Genomic DNA, 27,168 nt, shown 5'->3' on the forward strand with positions numbered 1-27,168 from the left:
GCCAATACACCTGTTAGAAAATAGTTTAACATTTCTGGTAATCTGAGGCGTGCAAATTGTGTGTGTGTGTGTTTTGCCTTTTAAACACGTGATAATTACCAAATGATAATGACCTGTTTGTCAGATTGCAGCGGAAAACAGATCCTTGTATATTGCTGGAGGGAATAGCAATTTAAATAATTTTTCTGGAGGGTATTTTAGCATTGTGGGTCAAAAGCCTTCAAATGGATATTCCCTTTGAAGATCTAGACTGTCTTCTACCAATGTGGGCTAAGGAAATAGTAAAGGAACTGAAAATTTAGATGTAATTTACATGTGCAACCAGAGGATATTGGTTGAGTAAATTATTGCATATCCATATAATTGAATAAAATGAAGATATTGGAAAATGAGATAGTAGAAGTGTAGTAATTGACATGAATACGTTCAGGGTACAGCTTGACATAACGCACAAAGCTGTCATGCTGGAGAGGTAGGCAGGATCCAGAGCAAAGAAGGCCTTGTCTGCCATCCTAAGAACCTTGAGCTTTTTCGGTAGGTAGTGGCAAGCCATGGAAGGATTTAAAATAGCAGATCAGAGGGGCATTTTAGATAGATCCCTCTTGTAGCAGTGTGCCTGGAGGCAGGAGACCAGTAAGGAAATTATTGCAGTGGTCCTGAAAGAGATGATGAGGGCCCGAGGGTATGAAGTACATGGAGTCACAGGACCAACTTTGGGCAGCCCAGGGAGTTAATCTTCCTTATGGTTGGTAACAGTCATAAGCACTTGGCCTCAGGGATCCCCAGATAGCTATGTGCCATCACAGGAGGTGGTGACAAGAGAACTGGAGCTTGGGGAGATCATGTGCTAGGCCAAATACCACTCTCCTGTACCTCTCTCACTCTCTGTTTCCCTTTCATTTAGTTTGCCCATATCCCTTTATTGCTTACCCTGGCTAGCCTCTCGTTTAGGATGGCCTGTGGTCACTGGCCCTCCTTCCCAATTACATTTCTCATAGTACTAACACTTGCTCCAGTGTACAAAAGCTATCTTCTTTAAGTGCTATGAAAATGGGGATTGGTGAATGTAACACTGGGGTGGAGCAGAAGTGGATGGGAGGCTGAACAATGGTGGCAGTGAACTTGGGGCTGATATGACTGGGGGAACAGGAATGGGAAGCAGGCCAGGTGTTGGCTGAGAGGTTCGGTAGAGAACGTGGGAACCTGGAACCAGAGAGGTTCGCAGGTAGAGGATGAACTGGAATAACAGCTGATGCCTAGATTGGATGCTTAGGAAAGAACTAAAGGTTAGTACAGGGATCTTTCCTGAGGAAGCTGAGAGAGTGTGGTTTTGAATGGAACCTGTGGGTTTTTTCTGGGAAAACCAGCCAAAAAAGACCTCAGTTTTATAAGGATTGCAAGTGCCCACCAGACCTGGGGATGAGGCGGGTGGAAGCTATAATGAACCTGTCTTTGGGACTCTGAAACTCATCTGTGTAAATGCAATTTGCTGTCCAGTTGAGTTTATGTTTTGAGATGTCTCACACTGTAGAGAGTAGATCTTATGAGCTGGCTGATGGCACAGGTGTGGGGCTGTTGGGGTGACTCCCTGTGTGCCATGTGGTCAAGGGCCAGGGCTAGAGTCTAAAGAAAAGGAGCTCCCATGAGCCCTGGTCTGTGTCAGGTGTGAAGTGGAAAGTGCATTGAACTGGGAGTTAGGGGACCTGGGCTCTCATCAGAAAGCTTGTCAGAACCTTTTCCCCTCAGTTTTCCTCATCTCTGAAATGGGGTTTAATAACATGATTCTGCCTGCCTCCCAGGTGATGGGAAAGTGGAAGTGCTCTGTAGCACTTCTCTATATGCTACCTGCTCATGCCTTTTGTTTCAGGTGCTGAGCTGGGCAGATTTCAGCATGAATGCAAAGTGCCAAGTTGGTACTGGGGTATGCTCAGATATATTCTCATCTTTGTACCATCCTTGTTTGAACTTCTAAGTCTCATCTCTTCCTATTCTATTTGCAGCCAAAGTGATAGTTTAGCTTTTCACCTCCTAGTCTAAAAATGCATGCCACCAAAATTTTCAGGCAGCTGGAAGCCAAGCAAAGAAGAAAGCAAGGATATTCAGGCCAAGGCTGGGGGCCCTTGTACCTCTGAATTAATGTTGAATATGAATGTGACTCTAGCATGACAGGGTGAAGAGGTTCAGTATCATAAATCTGAGAAGTTCCTAAAGGAGGCCATGAGTTTTCTGGAAATGGAATATGAATAATCAGGAATCCCCAGATAACTGTGTACCATCATAGGAGGTGGAATGTAATGTAATAAATAATCTTTCAATCAGATACATTTAGTTATATCAAGTCAGCAGATTTGAAAAAGGACCCTAGAGGCCAGGCACAGTGATAAACCTGTAATCCCAGCACTTTGGTAGGCTGAGGCAGGAGGATTGCTTGAGGACAGGAGTTCGAGACCAGCCAGGGCAACATAGTGAGACTCTGTCTCCACAAAAAAAAAAAAAAAAAAAAAAATTAGCCAGGTATGGTGGTGCACACCTGTAGTCCCAGCTACTTGAGAGGCTGAGGTAGGAGAATTGTTTCAGCCCAGGAGTTGGAGAGTGCAGTAAGCTATGATTGCACCACTGCACTCCAGCCTGGATAACAGAGTGAGACTGTCTCAAAAAAAAAAAAAAAAAAAGATACCCTCTATGCTGCTATGCTGGTGATAGAAATAGGCAAGACAGAAAAGATGAAACGACTAAAGTTAGATCCATGACTGATGGAGGATAACAGGATAACCAACTGGGTTGAAACTGGAGGCTTGTTCTCTTTAGTAGTTTTCTGGGCTTCTAGCCTAGGGAAATTGTGGATCAGAACCAGCCAAATGGACTTATAAGGGAAATCTGTCCCCGAAAATCTGCTTACCTCCTCTTGTCTGTGGGTATAGAAAAGTAAGATTTAACTGTGGTGCCCAGTGTTGCATTTTTACTTCTCTGTTTAGCATGTTGGAAGTGTCTTGGGTATTCCAGAAGCTCAGGAAGGCTGCTGGCATGACTCTGGTGACTCCAGAAGTATTGAGGACCTTTCTAAGGTGGTTGGGGCCCCTGCCTCTTCTCTGTGTACTGTAGTTTCTGAGTGTAGCCTTTGATGGGCCTGATGCTGGGTAACTATGTGCAGCCTCCAACTTGGTCCCTTACCTATGGTGAGTAACTTTACTGCTGGATCAAGGGTAAAAAATATTAGCTTTGTTTATTTCTTGGACTGCTCCTGAGGGGTGGGATGGGGAGTGGGGATAAGTCAATGTTTGGATAATTGAAATTTCAAGTCTGTAATCCTTATCCAAAACCATTAAGATCAGATATATTTCAGAAATCAGAATTTTTTTGGATTTCAGAGAGGCCGTACAGTGCATGTAGAGTCTTTTACATACACTCCCAGTGGGGTTTGAGGCAGCACCCCGCAATTAAATACATTATTATTTTTATGGGAAACATATGAATATTCACCATAAGTGGAAGAAATAAAGTCTATAAATAGCCTCACCTCAATGCAAGTCGTATTTTGCTGTAACATTAGCTTTGAAGAAAACAAACTTTCAGTTTTTAGAGCTTTTTGGATTTTGGGATTGCCAACAAAAGGTTGTGGACCTGTAATTATCATCGGCTTTGTATGTTTAATGAAATTGATCAAGGGAAAAGGCACATTCTTGACAGATATTTCCTTTGATGAGGTATCATGCAGGTGATGGACTCCTGACTGTGTTCTTTTTAAGACCCTTTCTCATTTTCATTCTTCTTCCTCTTCTTATTGGCAGGGATTCATGCAGGTGTCTTTCCTTATAGTGATTTTTCTTATAATACCCTTTTCTTCTAAATATGGAGTCTGAGATAACAGAAGAACCATATACTAAAGAACATACAAGTGACAAAGCCAACAAGTCCATAATGCAGATATCCCATATTAATAAGAGCTCTCAACAATATAGGGACACGTGTCAACGATTTCTAAACCACACCATTAAGTCACTACAGGTGAAGAAACTCTACAAACATGAGTTTCATTCCTTTGTCAATCCTCAGTTCTGCTGAATGTTTTTGACTCCTGTAGTAGTTCAGTCCAAGGGCAAAAATTCAGCATCTCAGGCTACCAGGAGTGATTCAATCTCCTGGGACATTTGTGAAACATGAGGATTCCTGGAGTCCCATACTTGGGGAATCAGAATTCTTAATGGGGGAACCCAGGAATTTGTATGTTTTACAAGCTCTGCCTAGGACTTTTTTGTTCCTCTTGATGTTTGAGCACCACTGCGTGGGGGAAGGTCAAACTGCCACAGCTGCAGGTTTCCAAAGGCTGTAATCGGGGTCCACGTCACACCAGGTATCAGGGAACTGATTTGTCTGTTAGGACAAGGTTCTTTTTGTTTGGTTTTACCTGGGAGGAGAATGGAAGAGTAAAACCACCTAGGCATGCTTAGAAACAAAAGAATCAATCAAAGGGAGGCTTGGAACCTGGGGGTGGCAGTTTGATAGGGTTACCAGCTAAAATAAATACAGGACATATTTATACTAAAACTATTCATTGTTTATCTGCAATTCGAATGTAACTAGGCATCCTGTATTTTTATTTGCTAAATTTGGCAATGTTGAGTATTGATAAACCCACCTTCTCCCCTGGGAGGCAAACCAGATGGCATGGTGTGTGCGTGTTCCATGCTCAGAATCTATTTTTACCTGCCCTGGGTTAAATTTAAGACTGACTACTTGTGTCATATTGAAACTGAAGCATTGAAATATTGAGTCTTCTCACCCTCCTTCTCCCTTTCTCATGTGTGCGTGCACACACACACACACACACACGCATGCATGCATGCATGCAAGCGCAAACATGTACCTGTTGCCTTTAAACATTTTTATATTACATTATTGTGTTAGAGTTTTGGTTATTTTTTGTTATTGTTAAAGTAACATTGTCTCACTCTGTCTGGCATTTTTTCTTGCTAACCATTCTTAATTCTTCTTCAATTGCAGATCTTTCTCCTGGCCTGCCCTCCGTGTCGGGGAGCTATCGTCATCTTCAAGTAAGAGAAAACTGGCTTTTGCTCTGTTGCTCTTAGAGTATTTTTGTCTGTTTGCTAACAAGACTGATAACACATTGCTGTGAACACCTTGGGATTGTACCATTTTGTCTTTGCACTTCCCAAAGGGATAAAGGTCTGTGAGGGCCTACTGAAACAGGGAAATATTGGTTGTGAAGACCTGGTTTTTGTCAAGCCATCAAATCCTTTTTAGCAAATCCTTCCAGTAGAGGATGTATGGCCAAGGCATGCTCCCTTGGAAGGTTGCTGCCCTGCTAAAATTTCTCTTGAGAGCATGCTAGGGGCCAGACAGCTTCCTTTCTCTCAAGAATCTTTGCTTTGTGAGCCTACTGCTCCACTGAGCATATGGTTCTTCACATTGAAGGGCATTGTTCTTATGTTTTTATGGAGTTTTCCCCCTAAAGTGCAAATTAAAGTGAGGAGAGAAAAATATCCACTATTACAAGTTCGGACTTTCATAAAAATAGCAAGCATCAAATCTATTAAAGTATATTGCAGGCAAATAGTGTTTCTCCGAAGGCAGGTTTATTTAAATGAAATTATCAAGAGTCCTGGAACCCTCATTTTAACCGTGAGTTGTGACCACCTCACTTATCAAACCTTTTATTAGAGTTGCTAATGAGAAGCCAAATCGACTGAATTAATTTCATCTCTTTTCTCCTTCCCTGGCCCCGGTTCTGGAGATGTTCCTGAGCAGTGAAATGGCTGCAAGCCAGAGGAAGGGAACAGGAAATAAAGAGCCCAGCAGATTCTTGGATAATTGAGAGTGGTGTAAATGGCTTTCTGATTTACTTAAGTCATTAAAGTGTTAGGTAGGGGAAAAAGGACCCCATTTGCTGCTTCAAATAGCTCCTTGAAATAGCCACTTAGTCTCTTGCCTTAGGTGAGTAACTTTCAGCTGCGTGAGGGATAATGGATCCTGATTTCATGTATTTCTTACTTGAACAGCTCCTAAGGGAAAGGGGTATTTAACCCTGTTTTCCTTCCTTGATTCTCCAAAATGAGCTCAATTATTCAGTGTAATGTTTTAAAAGTAACATTTATTGGTTCTATTTCATTATGAAAGTAACAATTCTCATTATGGAAAACACAGGGACACATAAGGAAGAAACATCATCCATCCCTAATCCAAGCACCAAGAGATAATTTTGCTTATTACCTTTCTTTTCTTAAGAAGCAGAGATCATATTGTAGATTGAGGTGTTTACTGTATCTTTTCTAAATTTAACTTGGTTTATTGATACATTCATATACGTGTGTAAATCATAAATATGATTGCTGGATTTTTTTTTGTAGTGATCCTTTCTTTTCCCTTTTTTTCTTCAGCTCCTAGTTCTACCTTTCCACACTATCCCTTTGTATTACCAAAACAGTATGAATCTTTTCACATTTTTCTCCATGTGCATAGATACACACACACATACACACATACACACACAAGTTTTGGAATGTTTTGTTGTTGTTCATTGTTTGTTTTACAGAAATAGAATATTATATATACTTTAATATATGTTTTTCATTCTACAATATCTCATAGAAATCTATCACAGTCTATTGATGTAGCTCTTATTCTTTTATAATGTTGTAAAATATTCCATGAATGCACAATAAGTTATTTAGCCATTCCCCTATTAATGAACATTTACTTTCTTTGCACATTTCTGCCACTACATTCAATGCTGAAATCAACATGATTTTGTATACACCCTTATATACTGTTGCTTTCAGTTTAGATATAGATGTAGGTAGAGGTATATAGGTATATGTGAATGTTTGTATATTTATGTTAATAGATGTCACCATATTGATTTGCAAAAACAGGCTGTTATGCTACACTTTTTGCTTTTGTATGTAGTATGTCAGATTATTATTTTCTTCATATCCCTGTCAGCAGTAGGTGTTATGGTTCTTTTGTAATTTTGACAACCTAATGGATGCAGTTTCTTGGCTACTAGTGAGTTTCAGTATTATCTCAATTTTTTGTGCAATTAGATTTGTTCCTCGAATTGTCTATTCATATCATCTGCACATTTTCCTGAGTTGTTTATGTTTTTCTAATTTCTAAGACCTCTTTGTATATTTTAGATTTTAGCCCTTTGTCTATCATCATTGTTACAGATATCTTTCCCAAATATGTTTATATTGACTTTGTTTTTTTTTTTTTTAATTATTTTTTTAGTAGAGACGGGGTTTCACCATGTTGGCCAGGCTGGTCTCAAACTACTGACCTCAAGTGATCTGCCTGCCTCGGCATCCCAAAGTGCTGGGATTACAGACGTGAGCCACTGCCCCCAACCTATACTGACTTTGTTGATGGAGTACATTTCCATATAATTGTTTGCATTTTTATATCCAAATATGACTCTTTTCTTATATAGCATCTGAATTTCGAGTCTTGGTTAAGATAGTTTTCTTGAAGATAGGTAGCCAGTTGTATTGGAATAATATATTAAACGATCCCTATTTTACCCTGTGATCTCCTTGCAGCTATTAAATGTTTTATATGCTAGGATCTACTTATGGATTCTCTATTATGTTTCTTCTTTTTATCTATTTGTGTACCCAAATCTCATATATTTGATTACATTAGGCTTTAAAAAATATTTTTCTGGGGCCGGGCGCGGTGGCTCACACCTGTAATCCCAGCACTTTGGGAGGCTGAGGCGGGTGGATCACTTGAGGTCAGGAGTTCGAGACCAGCCTGGCTAACATAGTGAAACCGCATCTCTACTAAAAATACAAAAATTAGCCAGGCATGGTGGCACATGCCTGTAATCCCAGCTACTCAGGAAGCTGAGGCAGGAGAATCACTTGAACCCAGGAGGCGGATGTTGCAGTGAGCCAGGACTGTGCCACTGCACTGCAGCCTGGGGAACAGAGTGAGACTCTGTCTCAAAAAAAAAAAAAAAAAAAAAAAATTCTTGGCTATTTGTTGTCACTTGTTCGTACATACAGATTTTAAGATCACTTATATTCACCTACCTCTCTCAAATACTAGTGGAATTCTAATTAGAATTGCCTTAAGTATATATTTCAGTTTTTAAATTATATGGCTCCTTTTATCTAAGAAATGGTATTTCTTTCCATCTGTTCACGTCTTATTGTTTCAATTAGATTTATCTTTTTCTTCATATCTGCTCTATGCCTTTCTTGATGCATTTATTCTTCAAGAATTAACAGCTTTTCTGCCAGGTGCAGTGGCTCACGCCTGTAATCCTAGCACTTTGGGATGCTAAGGTGGGCATACTGCTTGAGCTCAGGAGTTTGAGACTATCGTGGACAACATGGTGAAACCTCGTCTCTAACCCCCTGCCAAAAAAAAGAATTATAAAAAGAATAGAAAAAGAATTAATAGCATTCCCCCTTTCCCCCAACCACGCCGTAATGAGTGGAATATTTTTCCCCTTTCTATTCCTAAGTGCTTTTTGCTAGAATAGGAAAAGATTGTTGATTTTTAAAAATATCTTATATCTGGCTATCTTACCAAATTCTCTTGTTCTTGTAAATTTTATTTTAGTTTTATCTCTTCTTTTCCTTAGTCATACCAGTTATTTCATTTTCTTGTTGCATTTGCTAGAAATTCAGAGTTAAATAAAAATTGTGCTGATGGGCTACTGTTGCCTAAAACTGATTTTAAATGGAAATATTTTCTGTACTCCTCCATATTTGCTGTTGGTGTTTGTTAAAAAGTCTATTATACTTAAGTAGTTTTCACATTTATGTAGAGATTTTTAAATATTTATTTATTTATTTATTTAGACAGTGTCTCACTTTGTTGCTAGGATGGTCTTGATCTCCTGACTTCAAGCAATTCTCCTGCCTCGGCCTCCCAAAAAGCTGGGATTACAGGTGTGAGCCACTGTGCCCAGCCAAGATTTTTTAAAAGAAGAAATGGTAGCTGTATTTTATCTAATGCTTTTTCTAATCTATTGATCATGTGGGATTTTTTCATTTAAATTTTTGATACAATAAATTACATTGATAGATTTTCTGGTTTTGAACTACTCTTACATTATTGAAATACACCCGCTGATCATAGTGTATTATTATTTTGATACGTTGCTGGGTTCTATTTGTCAATATTTTATTTAGAATCTCGCTTCAATATTCCCAAGATTAGAGTCGTGTTTTTCTTAGTGTTCTTTTCTTCAAGTTTAAGGATTGAGGCCAGGTGTGGTGGCTCACGCCTATAATCCCAACACTTTGGGAGGCTGAGGTAGAAGGATTGCTTGAGGCCAGGAATTCAGGACCAGCCTGGACAACATACCAGGACTTTGTCTCTACAAAAAAAAAAAAAATTAAAATTAAAATTAGCAGGGCATGGCAGTGTGTGCCTGTTGTCCCAGCTACTTGAGAGGCTGAGGCAGGAAGATCACTTGAGCCCAGGAGTTCGAGGCTGCAGTGAGCTATGATTGTGCTGCTGAACTCCAGCTTGGGCTACAGAGCAAGACTCAGTCTTTTAAAAAGAACAAGTTTAAGGATTAAAGTTATGGTGGCTATGTAAAATATACTGCAGAATGTTCCTTCTTTTTCTCTTGCCTGGAATACTTTAATTACCATTAGAAATTATGTATCCTGGCTGGGCGTGGTGGCGGGTGCCTGTAATCCCAGCACTTTGGGAGGCTGAGGTGGTCAGACCACCTGAGGTCAGGAGTTCAAGACCAGCCTTACCAACATGGTGAAACCCCTTCTCTACTAAAAATGCAAAAATTAGCTGAGCGTGGTGGCAGGTGCCTGTAATCCCAGCTACTCGAGAGGCTGAGGGAGGAGAATCACTTGAACTTGGGAGGCAGAGGTTGCAGTGAGATGAGATCGTACCACTGCACACCAGCCTAGGGAAATTATGTATCTTTTAAAGGTAAGATAATCTGTGAAGCCATCTGGTCTTGGTGCCATTTTTCAATGGGTAGACCCTTAATCACCTTTCTAATGTGTTCTGTGGTAATCTATTCAAATCTTTTTGGGTCAGTTTTGGTTGTTTGTGTTTTGCTAGGAAATTATCCATTTCTTCTAAATTTTCAAATTTGTTGCCAAATATGTAGTATCCTCTTATTTTATAATTTAAAAATATCTCCTCATCTGTAGTCATGTATTTTTTCTTGGACTTGATCTTGTCTGTTTTTGTGTTCTCTCCTCTATATATTAATCAAGTTAGTAAGCACTTACCTGTTTTTGGTTGCTACATAGAACCATGTTTTCAATTTATTTATTCTTTCTACCTTATTTATTTTTTTCTACTTAATTTTCAGCTTTTGTCTTCATTAATTCCCTCTTCTGTTTTTTTCTTAATCTCTCAAGCACAAGGACAAGTATTTGTTCCTTTATTTATTTTTTGTCCTTTTTTTTTTCCAATTTTTCTTCTAGATCCAAGGGTTACATGTGCAGGTTTGTTACAAGGGTATGTTGCACGATGCTGAGGTTTGGGGCATGATTGAACCTGTCACTCAGGTAGTGATGAGCATAGTACTCAATAGGTAGTTTTTTAGCCCTTGTCATCCTCCTTCCCTCCCCTCTCTCATAGTGCCCATTGTTTGTTGTTTTTATTTATTTTTATTTTTTGACAGATTCTCACTCTGGTGCCCAGGCTGGAGTGCAGTGGTGAGAATGCAGCTCACTATAGCCTCGACCTCTTGGGCTCAAGTGATCCTCCTGCTTCAGCCTCCCAAGTAGCTGGGACTACAGGCACTAGCCGTGACACCTAGCTAGGTAATTATTTTAGTTTTTGTAGAGATGGGGTCTTTCCGTGTTGCCCAGGCTGGTCTCAAACTCCTGGGCTCAAGAAATTCTCCCACTTCAGCGTCCCAAAGAGCTGGGATTACAGGCATGAGCTACTATGCCTGGCTTGTTTTTCCTATCTTTATGTCTATGTGTATCTAATGTTTAGCTTCTGCTCACAAGTGAGAACATGTGGTATTTGATTTTCTGTTTCTGTGTTCGTTAGCTTAGGGTAATGGCCTCCAGCTGCATCCATGCTGCTGCAAAGGACATGACTTCATTCTTTTTATGGCTGTATACTATTCCATGGTATACATGTACCATATTTTCTTTATCCAGTCCACCATTGATGGGCATCTAGATTGATTCCTTGTCTTTACTATTGTGAATAGTGCTGCGATGAATATACGGGTACTTGTATCTTTTTGGTAGAATGATTTATTTTCCTTTGGGTATATACCCAGTAATGGGATGGCTGGGTTGAGTGGTAGTTCTGCTTTTAGTTCTTTGAGAACTCTCCAACCTGCTTTCCACAGTGGATATGAACTAATTTACATTCCCATCAACAGTATATATGCATTCCTTTTTCTCTACAGCCCCACCAGCATCTGTTATTTTTCAAATTTTTGATAATAGCCATTCTGATTGGTGTGAGATGATATCTCATTTTTTGTTGTTGTTGTTGTTGTTGTCCTTTGAGACAGAATCTCACTTTGTTGCCCAGGCTGGAGTACAGTGGCCTGATCTCGGCTCACTGCAGACTTCTCCTCCCGGGTCCAAGTGATTCTCCTGCATCAGCCTCCCAAGTAGCTGGGACTACAGGCATGTGTCACCATGCCTGGCTCATTTTTGTATTTTTAGTAGAGATGGGGTTTTACCATGTTGGCCAGGCTGGTCTTGAACTCCTGACCTCAGGTGATCTGCCCACCTCAGCCTCCCAAAGTGGTGGGATTACAGGAGTGAGCCACCATGCTTGACCTCATTGTGGTTTGATTTGCATTTCTCTAACTATTAGTGAAAAGAGATTTTTTCATGTGCTTGTTGGCTGCTTGTATACCTTCTTTTGAGAAGTGTCTGTGCACGTCCTTTGCCCACTTTTTCGTCAGGTTATTTGTGTTTTGCTTGTTGATTTGTTTAAGTTTCTTATAGATTTGGGTTATTAGATCTTTGTCAGATGCATAGTTTGTGAATATTTTTTCCCATTCTGTATGTTGTCTGTTTACTCTGCTGATAGTTTCTTTTGCTGTGCAGAAGCCCTTTAGTTTAATTAGGTCCACTTGTCAATTTTTGTTTTTGTTTTGGTTGCTTTTGAGGACTTAGCTATAAATTCCTTGCCATGGCCAATGTCAAGAAGGTATTTTCCAGGTTTTCTTCTAGGATTTTTATAGTTTGAGATCTTACATTTAAATGTTTAATTCATCTTGAGTTAATTTTTGTATATTGTGATAGGAAGGAGTGCAGTTTCATTCTTGTGTACATGTATAGCCAGTTTCTCAGCACCATTTATTTAATGGGGAGTTCTTTCCCCATTGTTTACTTCTGTTGACTTTGCTGAACATCACATAGTTGTAGGTGTATGGCTTTATATCTGTGTTCTCTATCCTATTCCTTTAGTCTTTGTATCTGTTTTTGTACCAGTACCATGCTGTTTTGGTTACCATAGCCTTGTAGTATAGTTTGAAGTCAGGTAATGTGGTGCCTCTGGGTTTGTTCTTTTTGCTTAGGATTGCTTTGGCTATTTGGGCTGTTTTTTGGTTATGTATGAATTTTAGAATAGTTTTTTCTAATTCTGTGAAGAATGACTTTGGTAGTTTGATAGGAGTAGCATTAAATCTGTAGATTGCTTCGGGTAGTATGGCCATCTGAACGATGTTGATTATTCTAATCCATGAGAATCTAATACTTTTCCATTTGTGTCAGCTATGATTTCTCTTAGCAGGGTTTTGTAGTTCTCCTCGTAGAGATCTTTCATCTCCTTGGCTGGATGTATTCCTAGGCATTTTATGTTTTTGTAGCTATTGTAAATGGGATTACATTCTTGATTTGATTCTCAGCTTGAATGTTATTGGTGTATAGAAATGCTACTGATTTTTTTTTATATGATTTTGTATCCTGAAACTTCACTGAAGTCATTTATCAGTTCTAGGAGACTTTTGTTGGAGTCTTTAGGGTTTTCTAGGTATAGAATTATATCATCAGTGAAGAGAAGATAGTTTGAATTCTTCTTTTCCTATTTGGATGCCTTTTATTCCTCTTGCCTGATTCCTCTTGCCTGATTTCTCCTTTTATTCCTATGCCTGATTTCTCCTACTGTGTTGAATAGGAATGGTGAGAGTGGGCATCCTTGTCTTGTTCCAGTTCTCAAGGGGAATGCTTCCAGCTTTTGCTCATTCAGTATGATGTTGGCTGTGGGGTTTTCTTAGATTACTCTTATTATTTTGAGGTATATTCTTTCAATGTTTAGCTTGTTGAAGGTTTTTATCATGAAGGGAAGTTGGATTATATAAAAAACCTTTTTCTTTGACTATTGAGATGATCATATGGTCCTTGTTTTAAATTCTGTTTATGTGTCGAATCACATTTATTGATTTGCGTATGTTGAACCAACTTTGCATCCCAGAAATGAAGCCTACTTGATTTTGGTGAATTAACTATTTGATGTGCTGCTGGATTCAGTTTGCTAGTATTTTGTTGAGGATCTTTGCTTCTATGTTCATCAGGGATATTGGCCTGCAGTTTTCTTTTTTCATTGTGTCTTGGCCAGATTTTGGTATCAAGGTGATGCTGGCTTTGTAGCATGATTTAGGGAGGAGTCTCTCCTCCTTGATTTTTTTTTTTTGTAATAGTAAGATTGGTGCCAGCTCTTTCTTTTTTATCCATCTGATAGAATTTAGCTCTGAATCTGTGTGGTCCATGGCTTTTTTTGGTTGGTAGGTTTTCTTTTTTTAAAATTACTGATTCAATTTCAGAACTTGTTATTTGCTCAAGGTTTTAGTTTCTTCCTGATTCATTCTTGGGAGGTTGTGTGTTTCCAGGAATCCATCCATTTTCTCTAGATTTTCTAATTTGTGGGCATGGAAGTGTTCACAGTAGTCTCTGAGGTTCTTTTATATTTCTTTGGGATCAGTTGTAATGTCACATTTGTCATCTCTGGTTGTGGTTATTTGGGTCTTCTCTCTTTATTCTTTGTTGATCTAGCTATCAATTTATAGATCTTGTTTATCCTTTCAAATAACCAACCTTTTTTTATTAATCCTTGGTATAGATTTTTTTGGGTTTCAATTTCATTCATTTCTGCTCTGGTTTTAGTTATATCTTTTCTTCTTGCTTTGGAGTTAGTTCTTGTTTTCTAGTTCCTCTAGATACAACTTCAGCTTGTTAATTTGAGGTCTTTCTAACTTCTTGATGTAGGCATTTAGCACTATAAATTTTCCTCTTAATACTGTTTTTGCTGCATCCTATCAATTTTCATATGTTGTTTCTATGTTTTCATTAATGTCAAAGAATTTTTTGATTTCTGCCTTAATTTTATGGTTTATCCCAAAATCATTCAGGAACAAGTTGTTTAATTTCCACATAATTGGGTCTTCTTGGTATCGATTTCTATTTTTATTCCACTGTGGAACAAGAGTATGCTTGGAATGATTTCAAGCTTTTTGAATTTATTGAGACTTACTTTATGGCCAAACATATGTTTGATCTTAGAGTATGTTCCATGTGCAGATGAGAAGAGTGTTTATTCTGTGATTGTTGGGTGGAGTATTCTGTAGATGTCTATTAGGTCCAGTTGGTCAACTGTCAAATTTAAGTCCAGAATTTCTTTGTTCATTTTCTGACTTGATGATCTGTCTAACACCATAGTGGAGTATTGAAGTCCCCATTATTATTGTGTGGCTATCTAAGTCTTTTTGTAGGTTTCAAAGTATGTGTTTTATGAATTTGGGTGCTCCAATGTTGGGTGCATATGTATTTAGGATAGTTAAGTCTCCTTATTGAATTGAAGCCTTTACCATTATGTAATACTCTTATTTGTCCTTTTTTATTGTTTTTGGTTTGTAGTCTTTTTATCTGATATAAGAATATCGACCCCTGTTCTTTTTTGTTTTTCATTTGCATGATAGATTTTTCTCTATCCCATTACTTTGAGCCTGTGGGTGTCATCACATGTGAGATGCTTCTCTTGAAGACAGCAGGCAGTTAGGTCTTGGTTGTTTTTATCCATCTTGCCACTCTGTGCCCTTTCAGTGGACATTTAGACTGTTTACATTCAACATTAATATTGATATATGAGGTTTTGTTCCTTTCATGATGTTGTTAATTGGTTGCTTTGTAGTCTCGATTGTGTAGTTGCTTTTTGGAGTCTATGGGCTATGTACTTAAATGTGTTTTTGTGGTAGCAGGTATTGTTCTTCTGTTCCCATGTTTAGAACTCCCTTAAGGAGCTCTTGTAAGGCTGGTTTAGTGGTAACGAGTTCCCTTAGCATTTGCCTGTCTAGAAAAGATTTTATTTCTCCTTCTCTTATGAAGCTTAGTTTGGTGGGATATGAAATTCTTGTTTGGAATTTCTTTTTTCTAAGGATGCTGAAAATAGGCCCCCAGTCTCTTCTGGCTTGAAAGGGTTCTGCTGAGAAGTCTGCTGTTAGCCTGGCGGGATTCCCTTTGTAAGTGATCTGACCCTTTTGTCTAGCTGCCTTTAAGATTTTTTCTTTTTCATTGACCTTGGAAAGTCTGATGACTATGTGTCTTGTGGATGGTCATCTTGTATAGTATCTTGCAGGAGTTCTCTGAATTTCTTTAATTTGCATGTTGTCCTCTCTAACAAGATTGGAGAAATTTTCATGAACTGTATCCTCAAATATGTTTTCCAAGTTGCCCACTGTGTTTCTTTCTCTCTCAGGAATGCTAGTGAGTCTCAGGTTTGGTCTTATTACATAATCCCATATATCTTGAAACTTTTGCTCATTTTTAAAAATTCTTTTTTCTTTATTCTTGTCTGACTGGGTTAATTCATAGGACCATTCTTTGAGGTCTGAATTTCTTTCCTCAGCTTGGTCTAGTCTGTTGTTAATGCTTCCAGTTGTATTTGGAAACTTTTGTAGTGAAGTTTTTCAATTCTAGCAGTTCTGTTTGGCTCTTTCTTAAAATGGCTATGTTTTCTTTTAACTCTTGGATCATTTTACTGGCTTTCTTTGATTGAGTTTCAACTTTCTCTGGAGTCTCCTTGAGCTTCTTGCCATCCGGATTCTGAATTCTGTGTATGTCCTTTCAGACATTTCAATCTGGTTAGGATCCATTGCTGTGGAGCTAGTGTGATCCTTTGGATCATCACATTTTAAAATTAAACTTTAGGTTGGGTGCAGTGGCTCACACCTGTAATCCCAGCACTTTGGAAGGCCGAGGCAGGTGGATCACCTGAGGTCAGGAGTTCGAGACCAGCCTGGCCAACATGGTGAAACCCCGTCTCTACTAAAAATACAAAAAATTAGCTGGGCATGGTGGCGGGCGCCTGTAATTCCAGCTATTCAGGAGGCTGAGGCAGGAGAATTGCTTGAACCCAGGAGGCAGAGGTTGCAGTGAGCCGAGATTGCGCCATTGCACTCCAGCCTATGCAATAGCGAAACTTTGTCTCAAAAAATAAAATTAAATTAAACTTTATACTTTGAGATAAGTATATAATATGAGGAGATTTCAAAAAGTTCACAGAAAATGGAATTAAAGATAAAGATAAAAATTATAAACTTCATTTCTCAACAGAAGCTCCATGAACGTCAATTTAATTCATCCCTAAAGAATGCAATTTAATTCATCCCTAAAGAACTGAGGGTACTGGGAATGTAACTGTCAATGTATTCTTTTTTACATTATTAACTAAAGATAAATGAGGGCCTTTAAGATATATATATTTTTAAGTTTAAGAAACAAAATGAAGTCAGAAAGAGCCATATCAGGACTTTGAGATGATTGCCTAATGATTTCCCATCGAAACTCTCACAGAATTGCCCTTGTTTGATGAGAGGAATGAGCAGGAGCATTTTCCTGGTCAAGAAGTATTCCCTGGTGAAGCTTTCCTGGGCATTTTTTCACTAAAGCTTTGGCTGACTTTATCAAAACACTGTCATAATAAGTAGGTGTTATTGTCCTTTGACTCTTGAAAAAATCAACAAGCAAAATGTGTTGAGCATTCCCAAAACCTGCTGCCATGACCTTTGCTCTTGACTGGTCCACTTTCGCTTTGACCGGACCACTTTCATTGCTTGGTAGACATTGCTATGATTGTGCTTTGTCTTCAGGATCATGTTCCATCTCCTGTTATAATTCTTTGAAGACATGCTTCAGGATCTTTATCCCACCTGTTTAAAATTTCCATTGAAAGCTCTGTCCTCATCGTCAGCTGATCTGGGTGCAATTTTGAAACCCATCATGGGAAAAGTTTGCTCATCATTAATTTTTCAGTCAGAATTGTGTAAGCTGAGCCAATTGAGATGTCTGTGGTGTTGGCTATCATTTCTGCTATTAATCATTGGTCTTCTTCAATTAAGAAATGAACAAGATACAAATTGACGTAGGTAGTCTGCCACTGCAGGCTTCATCATCAACATCTCACCCTTTCTTAAAATGAGTTATCCTGTAAACTGCTGATGTCTTCTGGGCATTGTCTCTGTAAACTTTTATAAAGCATAAATGATTTCACCATCCTTCCACCCAAGCTTCACTATAAATTTGATGTTTGGTCTTGCTTCAATTTTAGCAGAATTATTGTTGTTCTGGTTAGGGGCTCTTTTCAAACTGGTGTCTTTTCCTTCTTAGTGCCTCAAACTAGATCCTGTTCAGACATGTTAGAATAAGTTAGCACGAGTTTATTCTGGTGCAAAAAAATTTGAAATCCATGCATAGTTTTTTTTTAATAATATGTGTTTCCCATTAACTTATTGAAGACCTGTTGTCTATTAAGTATAATAATGTAGAAAAAATAATATAGGAAAAAACATGAAGAAATCCCATGTACCTTTTACCTAGTTTCCTCCACTGGTAACCTCTGGCAAAACTATAGTACAGTATCACTGCCAGGATATTTTCATTGATATGATCTGATAAACCAGAACAGTTCCGTCACCGTGCGGATCTCTTCTGTCATTCTTTTATAGCCATACCCACCATCTACACATCTAAACCCCATCCCTGATCCCTGGCAACCATGAATCTATTCTTCATATCTATAATTTTGCTATTTTAGGAATCTTGTGTAAATATAATTATACATTATATTACCTTTGGGGTTGACTTTTAAAAAATCACCTAGCATAATTCCCTGGAGAGTTATCCAACTTTTTATAATACACAACATTTTTTTCTTTGTTTTCGAGACCACGTTTTGCTCTGTTGCCCAGGCTGGAGTGCAGTGGTGCATTCACGGTTCACTGCAGCCGTGGCCTGCTTGACTTAAGTGATCCTTCCACATCAGCCTCTCAAGTAGCTGGGACCACAGGTGTGCACCACTATGCCTAGCTAATAATTTTTTTTTTTTTTTTTTGTAGAGACGGAGTCTCATTATGTTGTTCACACTGGTCTGAAACTTCTGGCCTCAAGTGATGCTCCTGCCTCAGCCTCCTAAAGTGCTGAGATTACAGGAATGAACCAACACGGTGGCTGATACACACCATTTTTAATGGGTGCATATTATTCCATTGTGTGGAAATACCATGTTGAGTTAAAAATCAGTATTTTAAAAAGTAGAGAGCCCTTAAAATACTTTCACTTTACATTAGTATTGTTCTTTACTGTTTAAAAGTTCTTTGCTTTAAATTTTCTCATCTAATCTTTAAAACAGTGTTGGGGGATAGCGAATACATTATCCATACTATAAATAGAGCAGTAGGGGACCGAAAACTATTACATTAACTTGGCTAAGATTACTTTGTGGCAGAGTCAGGATTCCTATTCTTTCTTCTCTTGCCAGTGATCATAACATAATCAGGTTTACTGTGTGCCTAGGCATGGTGGGAAACACTTAACATTGATTATTTTATTTAATCCTTCTAACAAAACTGTGTGGGAAGTACTAATAGTAGTACTGGTACTATTAATAGTAGTTTGGTCAAGAGAACTGAGGCTCAGAAAGTTTACATGACTGGATGTGGCTTGCATGTGGTACATGCAGGATTTGATCCAAAGTTTCTCTCACTCCAGAGCCCATGCTGCTAATCATGACCTTGTGTTGCTGAAGTGAATATTTTCTACTATCCCATTGTTGTTTAAATTGTTAAAAGTATGAAAGCATCTTATTTAAAATTCCCTATGTCTCAGTGTACATGGATGAGCTCTGTTGTGATCTTTATGCCCGTGTGTTCTTTGGGTTTGTTGACTAGCATCGTATACCTATCTCTCTTGCTTTCTCTATGGGCCCTTTGCTGTGCCAGCCACACATGAGTTTACCAGCTTCCCAGCTAACCAGGGGCCAGCATGTTCTTCCTGGAGGCACGCCCAGTCACTATAGGAAAGGGGCATGACGTGTGCAGCAGGCTGCATGTCCTGTGCTGGGCAAAGGCTGGCAACTCCCATTGGGGTGGAGAAGGGACAGGATTCTCCACATGGTTCCCATGGTACACTTGACAGGAGGGAATGATAGTACTACAGTGTTATGTCTGGGTCCTGGAATGCTTCATTTATATGTACCTCAGTTGACATGTGACTTGCTAAGTCCTGCTGCTGTAGCCTGCTGCTGGAAAGGCTGCCTCAGTGGAAAGCATGCATCCAGGGTGTGGAGCCAAAATTAGAAGGGGTTTCTACCTGGCCCACTACCACAGCAACCTTGGGCATCGTGTTCTTTTGATCTCTAGTGTCTCCAACTCCTAGAATTCCAGCCTGGCAGCCTTCTGCCTCTGAAGGCCTCTTATCCTCCCTGTTCTTGGCTCCTCTTCTCTGTAAATGCTTACATAGCAGCGTCAGAGTTGTTTGTTGTATTGTGTCTGTACATGCACTGCTGTTCTATATCTCTTTGAATCTGAACCATTTTCTTTTGACTCATTTGGCTGATGTGAATGGTACTTTCCTGAAGAGCTATCTACCAGTGCCGTTGACATCCAAGCCACAGAATTCTTTTCCTCACTTCGGTTTGAATAAAACCAACATACCCTTAGAGATGGTTTCGCACTTACTATCCTGCTACTAACTTGGAAAAATGTTACATGTCTCATTCACCTTAGGGAACCTACCCAGTCCTAAAATATGAACTAGCCTGCCTCACCGGTTATTAACAAATAAAATTTCCTTTTGAAAACCTCAGGGATAGGATAAAGGACTGTGTTGCAGTGTAACCAGACCTCCCCCTCACCCCCCAGTTCCCCCAACACATCTCACATCTCACTGGTGGCTTCTCTTTTCTTTTTCCCTTGCCTTTTGCGTCGGTTTTTTTTTCTTTCAAATATCATTATATGTAATTTGGAACATATGCATAATATGGTTGTTACTTATATCTATTAGCTATTTACATATTTTATTCTGTAGATTGTCAACTCGTGGTCTCTGCTGAGTTTTGATGTACAGGTGTTTCTCTTGTTGATTTGTATGAGTTTTACATATATAAAGAGTCTTAATCCTTTATCACTTTTGCAGTAAATGTTTTCCCCAGATTGTCTTCTAACTTTTTAATGATGCTTTTGATAATAGATTTGGTTTACATTTTTATTGGTCAAATTGATTGATTTCTAAACCCCCTTCAGATCATGGTAATTTCTTCCACTGCTTTTACACTTGAAAAGACATTTCCCATTCTAAGGTTAGATAGAGAATCCAGTTTTAAAATAGTTTTAAAAATATTTAACTTGTCAGTCCATCAAAAATTCATTTTGTGACTAGCATGAAGTAGAGTATAGCTTATATTTTCCCCCAGAGAGTCATTTATTTGAGCACCATTCATCAAATAACTATTTTCCTATGATTATTGCTATTATACTTTTATCATACATAAATTCTTATATATGCTAGGATTTATTTTTTCAGCTTGTATTATTCATTGATCTCTCTCTTGGGTTTTCCATCAGTTTCATACCCTTATATTTGCAACAGCTGGTAAACCAGATTTCCTTTGCTTTCTCTGCAGCCTAGCACATTACCCACACTTTTTTCTTAGCTAGTCTCAACCATTTTTTCATCCAAATGAACTTGGAATGTTTTTGTCAGGTTCTCCTCAAAATCCTACCAGGATTTTGATTAGAATTACTTTAAACCTAAAATTTCATTGACATCATCACAACACTGAGTCTGTCATCCAGGAAAAGACATGATATGTTAATCTATTAATTTTCTTTTATGTTCCTTAATTGCTCACGTGCATGTGTGTATATCGCATATATTTCTCATCAGGATCATCCCTGGATAGTTGATGGTTTATGATATTTCTTTATTATATTTTCAAACTAGTTATTACTGGTAGGTAGGAAAATTTTTGATTTTGTATGTCTATGCTTAATTCTTATTTCTAATAGTTTTTCAGTTGCTTCTCTTGGATTATTTTTGAAATTAATCACGTCAGCTCCCATATGATAACTTTATTTCCTTTTAAAGAACAAAACTACTGTTTTGCTTTCAAACCTGATTGTATTGGCTAGATCTTTTTGGATAATGTTAAATAATAGCAGTACTAGCAGGAGTCCTTGTCTTGCTTCTGATTTTAATGGAAATGTTTCTAGTGATTCACTTAATAGAAATGTTTCTAGTGGTTCATATTAGTTGGCTCTGATGTTGGCTATTGGTTTAAGTTAGATGTTTTTTTATAATGTTAGGGAATTACCTTATTCTTAAATTATCAAGTCTTTACAAAAATCAAGAATAGTTGGCCAGGTGTGGTGGCTCACGCCTGTAATCCCAGCGCTTCAGGAGGCTGAGGCAGAAGGATCACTTGACATCAGGAGTTCGAGACCAGCCTGACCAACATGGTGAAATCCCATCTCTACTAAAAATACTATATATACATATATATATATAGAGTCTATGTATATATATAGACTATATACTATATATATATAGTCTATGTGTATATATATATAGACTATATACTATATATATATAGTCTATGTGTGTGTGTGTATATATATATAGACATGGTGGTACATGCCTGTAATCCCAGCTACTCGAGAGGCTGCGGGAAGAGAATCACATGAACCCGGGAGGTGGAGGTTGCAGTGAGCCGAGATTGTGCCACTGCACTCAGCCTGGTTGACAGAGTCAGATTCTGTCTCAAAAAAAAAAAAAAAGAATAGTTGTTGAGTTTAGCTGATGTTTTCTAGGAATCTATTAAGAGGTTCATTTGTGTTTTCTACTTTGATCTCCCCATTTGGTATATCATATTATAGATTTCCTAATATCAATCTTTGTTAGCGTTCTAAGATAAATTTTCCTTTTCCTTTGCATGCTTGGGAGAGCCTCAGATTTGGCTTCCATACTATTAATTTGATTGATTTTGCTCTCTGCTGTCTCCAGTGTGAAATTTATTTATTTTTGTTACAATGTTAATTTCTCTGTATTTCTTTCTAGCTCTGTTGAGCTACTTACCCTAGCTTGTCTTTCCTTCTCGATGTTTTATTCTAGTGGCTTTCTATACTTGTTTCATAGAGTCCATGTTTTCTTTCATTCTATTGAGGATATAAACAGTTTTCTAAAATATTTCTTCTGGTTTATACACAAAATTAAGACATTTTTGTTTCCTCTGAGTTGTCAGAGTGATATGCATTTCCCTTGTGCTGCCAGAGGTTTTCATATGAACTTTTTTTTTTTTGTAAAGCAACAGGGTCTTGCTCTGTTGCCCAGACTGGAGTGCAGTGGCATGTTCATAGCTCATGGAATCTTCAAACTCCTGGGCTCAAGTGTTCCTCTCACCTCTGACTCCAAAATAGCTGGGACTACAGGAAAACACCACCATACTTGGCTAATTTAAAAAAAAAAAAATATATATATATATGTATACATACACAGGATTTTGTGGTATTGCCCAGTCTTGAACTCCTGACCTCAAGTGATACTCCCACCTTGACTTCCCAGTGTTGGGAATACAGGCATGAGCCACCATGCCTGGTCAGGTTTTTTGTATGGTTTATGAATATTCAAAAAAGGATCTGTCTTTCATCAAATACAGGGTATGTAGATTGCCTTTGAATATCCTAAAGCTCAGATTCTCTCTCATATTGGTTAGAACCCTTTTCAGCTCCACCGTTGGCAGGCAGGTTGATACACATAGCTTTTAACGTGTTTCACAGTGTCTGTCAGCTACTCATCTAGTGCGTTCTGCTGGACCCATATGGAATTGTCTACCCCTACTACAATGTTCTCAGATGCTCTGAACCAGATAAACTATGCGAAACAGTACAGCCTCCCACATGTGTTACTACCTGAGTGTTACTTGTGAGGGCTCCCACTCCTAGCACACAGTGTGCCAGCACCAGTTCTGCCACTTCTGCCCTTTTGATTTTGGGGAATTAGAGTCTCCATGTGAATGTAGACCAGTTTTGAGAATTGCTGATTTCCTCTGCAAGTAGTAACCATGTAGTCCAAATGGATGTCCAGTTTGCCAGTTTCTAGATGAACTCTTGGCTTCTAAGCCATGAGGCTGACAGTTGTGGAAGGACTCAATGTTTCCTATCTTCTTTTAGGTTTCTGTGGGCTGCTGCACGAATTGGCCAGATTGTTTTTTCTCATTTCAGCATTAGGCTTATTGTTAATGGAGATTTCTCCCAGATCCTGGTAAAAAGTTGGCCATCAGTCTAAGTTTTCAGTGTTTGGGGAATTTTATCTTTTTCTGTATCTTCATAGGTATTTGAGTGGGAAATTAAGAGAGGCTATGTTAGTGACTGCTAGCCAAGTGCTATTTTAAAGTAGAAATCCAGTGTGTATTTTGGATTAGAGCAGAGATTGGCAACTATTTCCTGTAAAGGGCCAGAGAGTAAATATTTTAGACTTTGCAAGCCATATGATCTCTGTGTTTTAACTATTTAACTGTTTGGAGCATGAAAGCATCACAGAAAAATGCAAACAAATTAGTGTGGTTGTGTTCAAATAAAACTTTATTTACATAAACAGGAGGACCAGATGAAAAAGTTCTGGAGATAGCTGGCAGTCATGGTTACGCAACAGTGTGAATGTACTTAATGGCACTGAACTGTACACTTAAAAGCAGTTAAGTTGGAAAAAATTATATATATATATAAAATCATGCCAATAAAGAAGCCAAAACAGAAGGACCATATTTTGCTGACCCTGAGTTTAGAGGAATTAGATCTAGCATAGGCAGAGAAAGAGAGGAAGAAATTACATATGTACAGTAGGACAGTGACTCTGTTAATAAGCTAGAAGGCAGTGGGAGACATTTCTTGAGTATTTAAGAGGAATACCATAATGGGGATGGTGAGATCTTGGAAAGCTACAATTCATCCTAGTGATGTCATCTTATGATCTTTACAGATGGAGATACACAAGAGTTCACATTCACATTCTTTGACATAAGGATCAGAGCAGGGATTTTCTACTTCTCTAGAGGCTTGAGAAACCTCTGCAGCTGTCAGAAGTGTTTATATCAGAAACAAAAGCTAACCAGTCATTTCTTTTTGCTTGTAGTACAAATGGTGACTAGTGATGCTTCTGGTAGTTGATCTGAGCTCTTCCCAGGACTAGAAGATCGTAGCTTTTTAGTTATTAACCACAGCACACTTACTCAATAAAAGAGCAGTCATTAGTCTGAGTCAACTGTTTCTACAGCCTCCAGCCTAAGATTCTTCCTTATCAGCTAGAGACCTGGGCTCAAGAATTCACAATGGGCTGGGAGCCTCTTAGAGAAACTAGCCTTTTGAGACTTTCTCTGACGTTGGGCTGTCTTGTTTCTTGTTGTTGTTTTTGAAACTGTCTCACTCTGTTGCCCAGGCTGGAGTGCAGTGGCGTGATCATAGCTCACTGCAGCCTCGACCTCTGAGTTGGGATATCTTGAAGGAATACATGAAGGAAAAGGGAACAGAGATTAAGGTTTCCCAGGCTTTGGGTTGTAATCAGACGGTTTAGCTGTATTCTGAACACCCAGCACTTAATGTGCTTGGTTATCCATGTGTATGTAGCAAGGGTGGGGGAGCTCATGGAGTGAGTCACTGAGTGGTATGGTTTAAATGGCAGGAAACTCTTCCCTCACCCCGCCTTGGGTAAGAAAAGTGCATAGCAGCACGCTGACACACATCCCGCTGCTCCAGAAAGTGTACAGTACCCCTCTGCTCCCCACTGAAACCCTAAAGTTGCTCATCTGCATGTGTGCCAGGAAAGGAGTGGATCTGTGATGCAAGTAGGATCATTTGGTCATATCTGCTGACTCAGTCTAAAGAAGCTTTTGAAGGGGATGAGATGAAATTTCATCTGTGCCGCAGAGAGCAGGAGGTGCGTTGCTGGATGGAGAGAGGACTGTAGGCTGCATGTGAGCCAAGGTAGATGAGGGAAGTATGGGGGTAGGCATGGGGAACCGGGGCAGCCTGACACGTGATCTTGGCATTGCAAAACTGATATACTGTTGGCCTTCGAGCCACATGATATTATGACAGTGCAGTATCCCCATGGCCTTTTCTTTTTCTAGATTTCATTTATGATACTCTCAGATTTTTAAACAGCATGACTTTCCCCAGGAAGAAATTTAGACCTCAGATCTCTAGGACTGCTCTGAGGTCATGAGATAGACTCAGTCTGAACCTGTTGAGTTTAAATGTCTTGGAATGATTTTAGCATCTCAGTACCCCCTTTCCCAGTGCTCATCTGGTCAGCTGCTCTGGAACCTGAGGGATTCTAAACTGAGACTTAGTTTGGGGTCATATGCAGTTAAAAAGGGACAGTATTTTGGCACCTTCACCTCAGAGGTAGCTGCTTTTTGGCTTAGCGTTGGACTCATCACTGAAAAAGATAGTTGAGAGGTTGTTTATGACCTGAGCAGCCTTATTAAGACTCAGTTATTGGCAAAGGAGTGAAGACTCTGCTTATAAATGCTGCAGATTTAAAGGGGAAAGAGGAAACCACAGTAAGTAAAGAGCAATTCAGGGAGACCAGTTTCTCTTTTTTATTCAGAATGCTGCTCAGGTATCTGCTTTCCTAGGAGCCACCTTATTGTCAGGTTCTGCCTTTGGTTTATGTGTATTCTTCCCTTAATTCTTAGAAGAGGGAAGATGCTTTCGGGTTGTTCACAGGTCTCTCTTCCCATTCCACATAAAATAGAAGCTGCCTACCTTTACATATACTCAGTTTTATCTTCTCCAAGTCTCCCAGAAGTTCTCTTTGAAAGTTCCTAGAGCAGGGACTGCTTTTATTTTTTTTCCTTCTCCTAGGCTTTAAGCATGTGTTTAGATGTATGTCATCATTGGGTAAAAGAAAGGCTAAAGATTCAGATAACTTTTCCCATCTGCGGAAACATGGAAAGCAGTACTCAGCAGAGGAATGAGGACTGATTATTTTGGGCCTCTTTTTACTTTATCCAAGTGAAGAATCTACTGTGCTATATATTGGTCAAAAGCAATTCCAAAGGGTGGGGGAGGAAGCAGTATGGCATAATAGATAAGATTTGGGCAAGTTAGATAGGAGCTGTGCAGTTGGTAATGAAGAAACAGAACTGTTTCTTTCTCATTATAAAAGTAATCCATGCTAATTGTAAGGAAAAGAAATAAAATATTATAGAAAGCAATAAAGAATACAGTAATAATAACTGATAATTCCTGTTAATATGTTGGTATAATTTCTTCTCAGTTTTCTGTAGGTATAGATTTCGGCTCACTGCAACCTCTGCCACCCAGGTTCAAGCGATTCTCCTGCCTAAGCTTCCCGAGTAGCTGAGATTACAGGCACTGCCACCGCACCCGGCTAATTTTTGTATTTTTAGTAGAGACAGGGTTTCACCATATTGGTCAGGCTGGTCTTGAACTCCTGACCTGATCCATCCGCCTCAGCCTCCCAAAGTGTTGGGATTACAGGCGTGAGCCACCATTTTTAGAAACAAAATAAAGATCATTCTACATATCATACTTTGTAATATTTAAAATATAGCCTGATTGCTTACCCATCTAATTAAGTATTCTTAACATGATTTCTTTATTTTTTTATTTTATTTTTTATTTATTTTTATTTTATTATTATACTTTAGGTTTTAGGGTACATGTGCACAATGTGCAGGTTTGTTGCATATGTATCCATGTGCCGTGTTGGTTTGCTGCACCCATTAACTCGTCATTTAGCATTAGGTATATCTCCTAATGCTGTCCCTCCCCTCTCCCCCCAACCCACAACAGTCCCCGGAGTGTGATGTTCCCTTTCGTGTGTCCATGAGTTTTCATTGTTCAATTCCCACCTATGAGTGAGAACATGCGGTGTTTGGGTTTTT

The 27,168-nt window shown here is 38.8% G+C and overlaps 1 protein-coding gene across 12 annotated transcripts in view; it reads left to right on the forward strand.

Moving 5' to 3' along the window:
• The window catches only part of TMEM164 (transmembrane protein 164), a 176,176-nt gene that overhangs the window by 63,388 nt on the left and 85,620 nt on the right, over positions 1–27,168 (forward strand). For 9 of the 12 annotated variants that reach the window (XM_032757449.2, XM_032757458.2, XM_032757455.2 and 6 more), the window contains one exon: positions 5,002–5,051. The exons of 1 other annotated variant lie outside the window; for it this stretch is intronic. In XM_032757449.2, the coding sequence (XP_032613340.1) occupies positions 5,002–5,051 (50 nt within the window). Of the gene's footprint in view, positions 1–5,001; positions 5,052–7,302; positions 7,347–25,148; positions 25,238–27,168 lie in introns of those variants that run through there. 2 more of the 12 variants (XM_058441436.1, XM_032757456.2) reach the window with 2 other exon arrangements.

The sequence above is a fragment of the Hylobates moloch genome, unplaced genomic scaffold, assembly GCF_009828535.3.
Source record: "Hylobates moloch isolate HMO894 unplaced genomic scaffold, HMol_V3 SCAFFOLD_7, whole genome shotgun sequence".
Lineage (NCBI taxonomy): Eukaryota > Metazoa > Chordata > Mammalia > Primates > Hylobatidae > Hylobates > Hylobates moloch.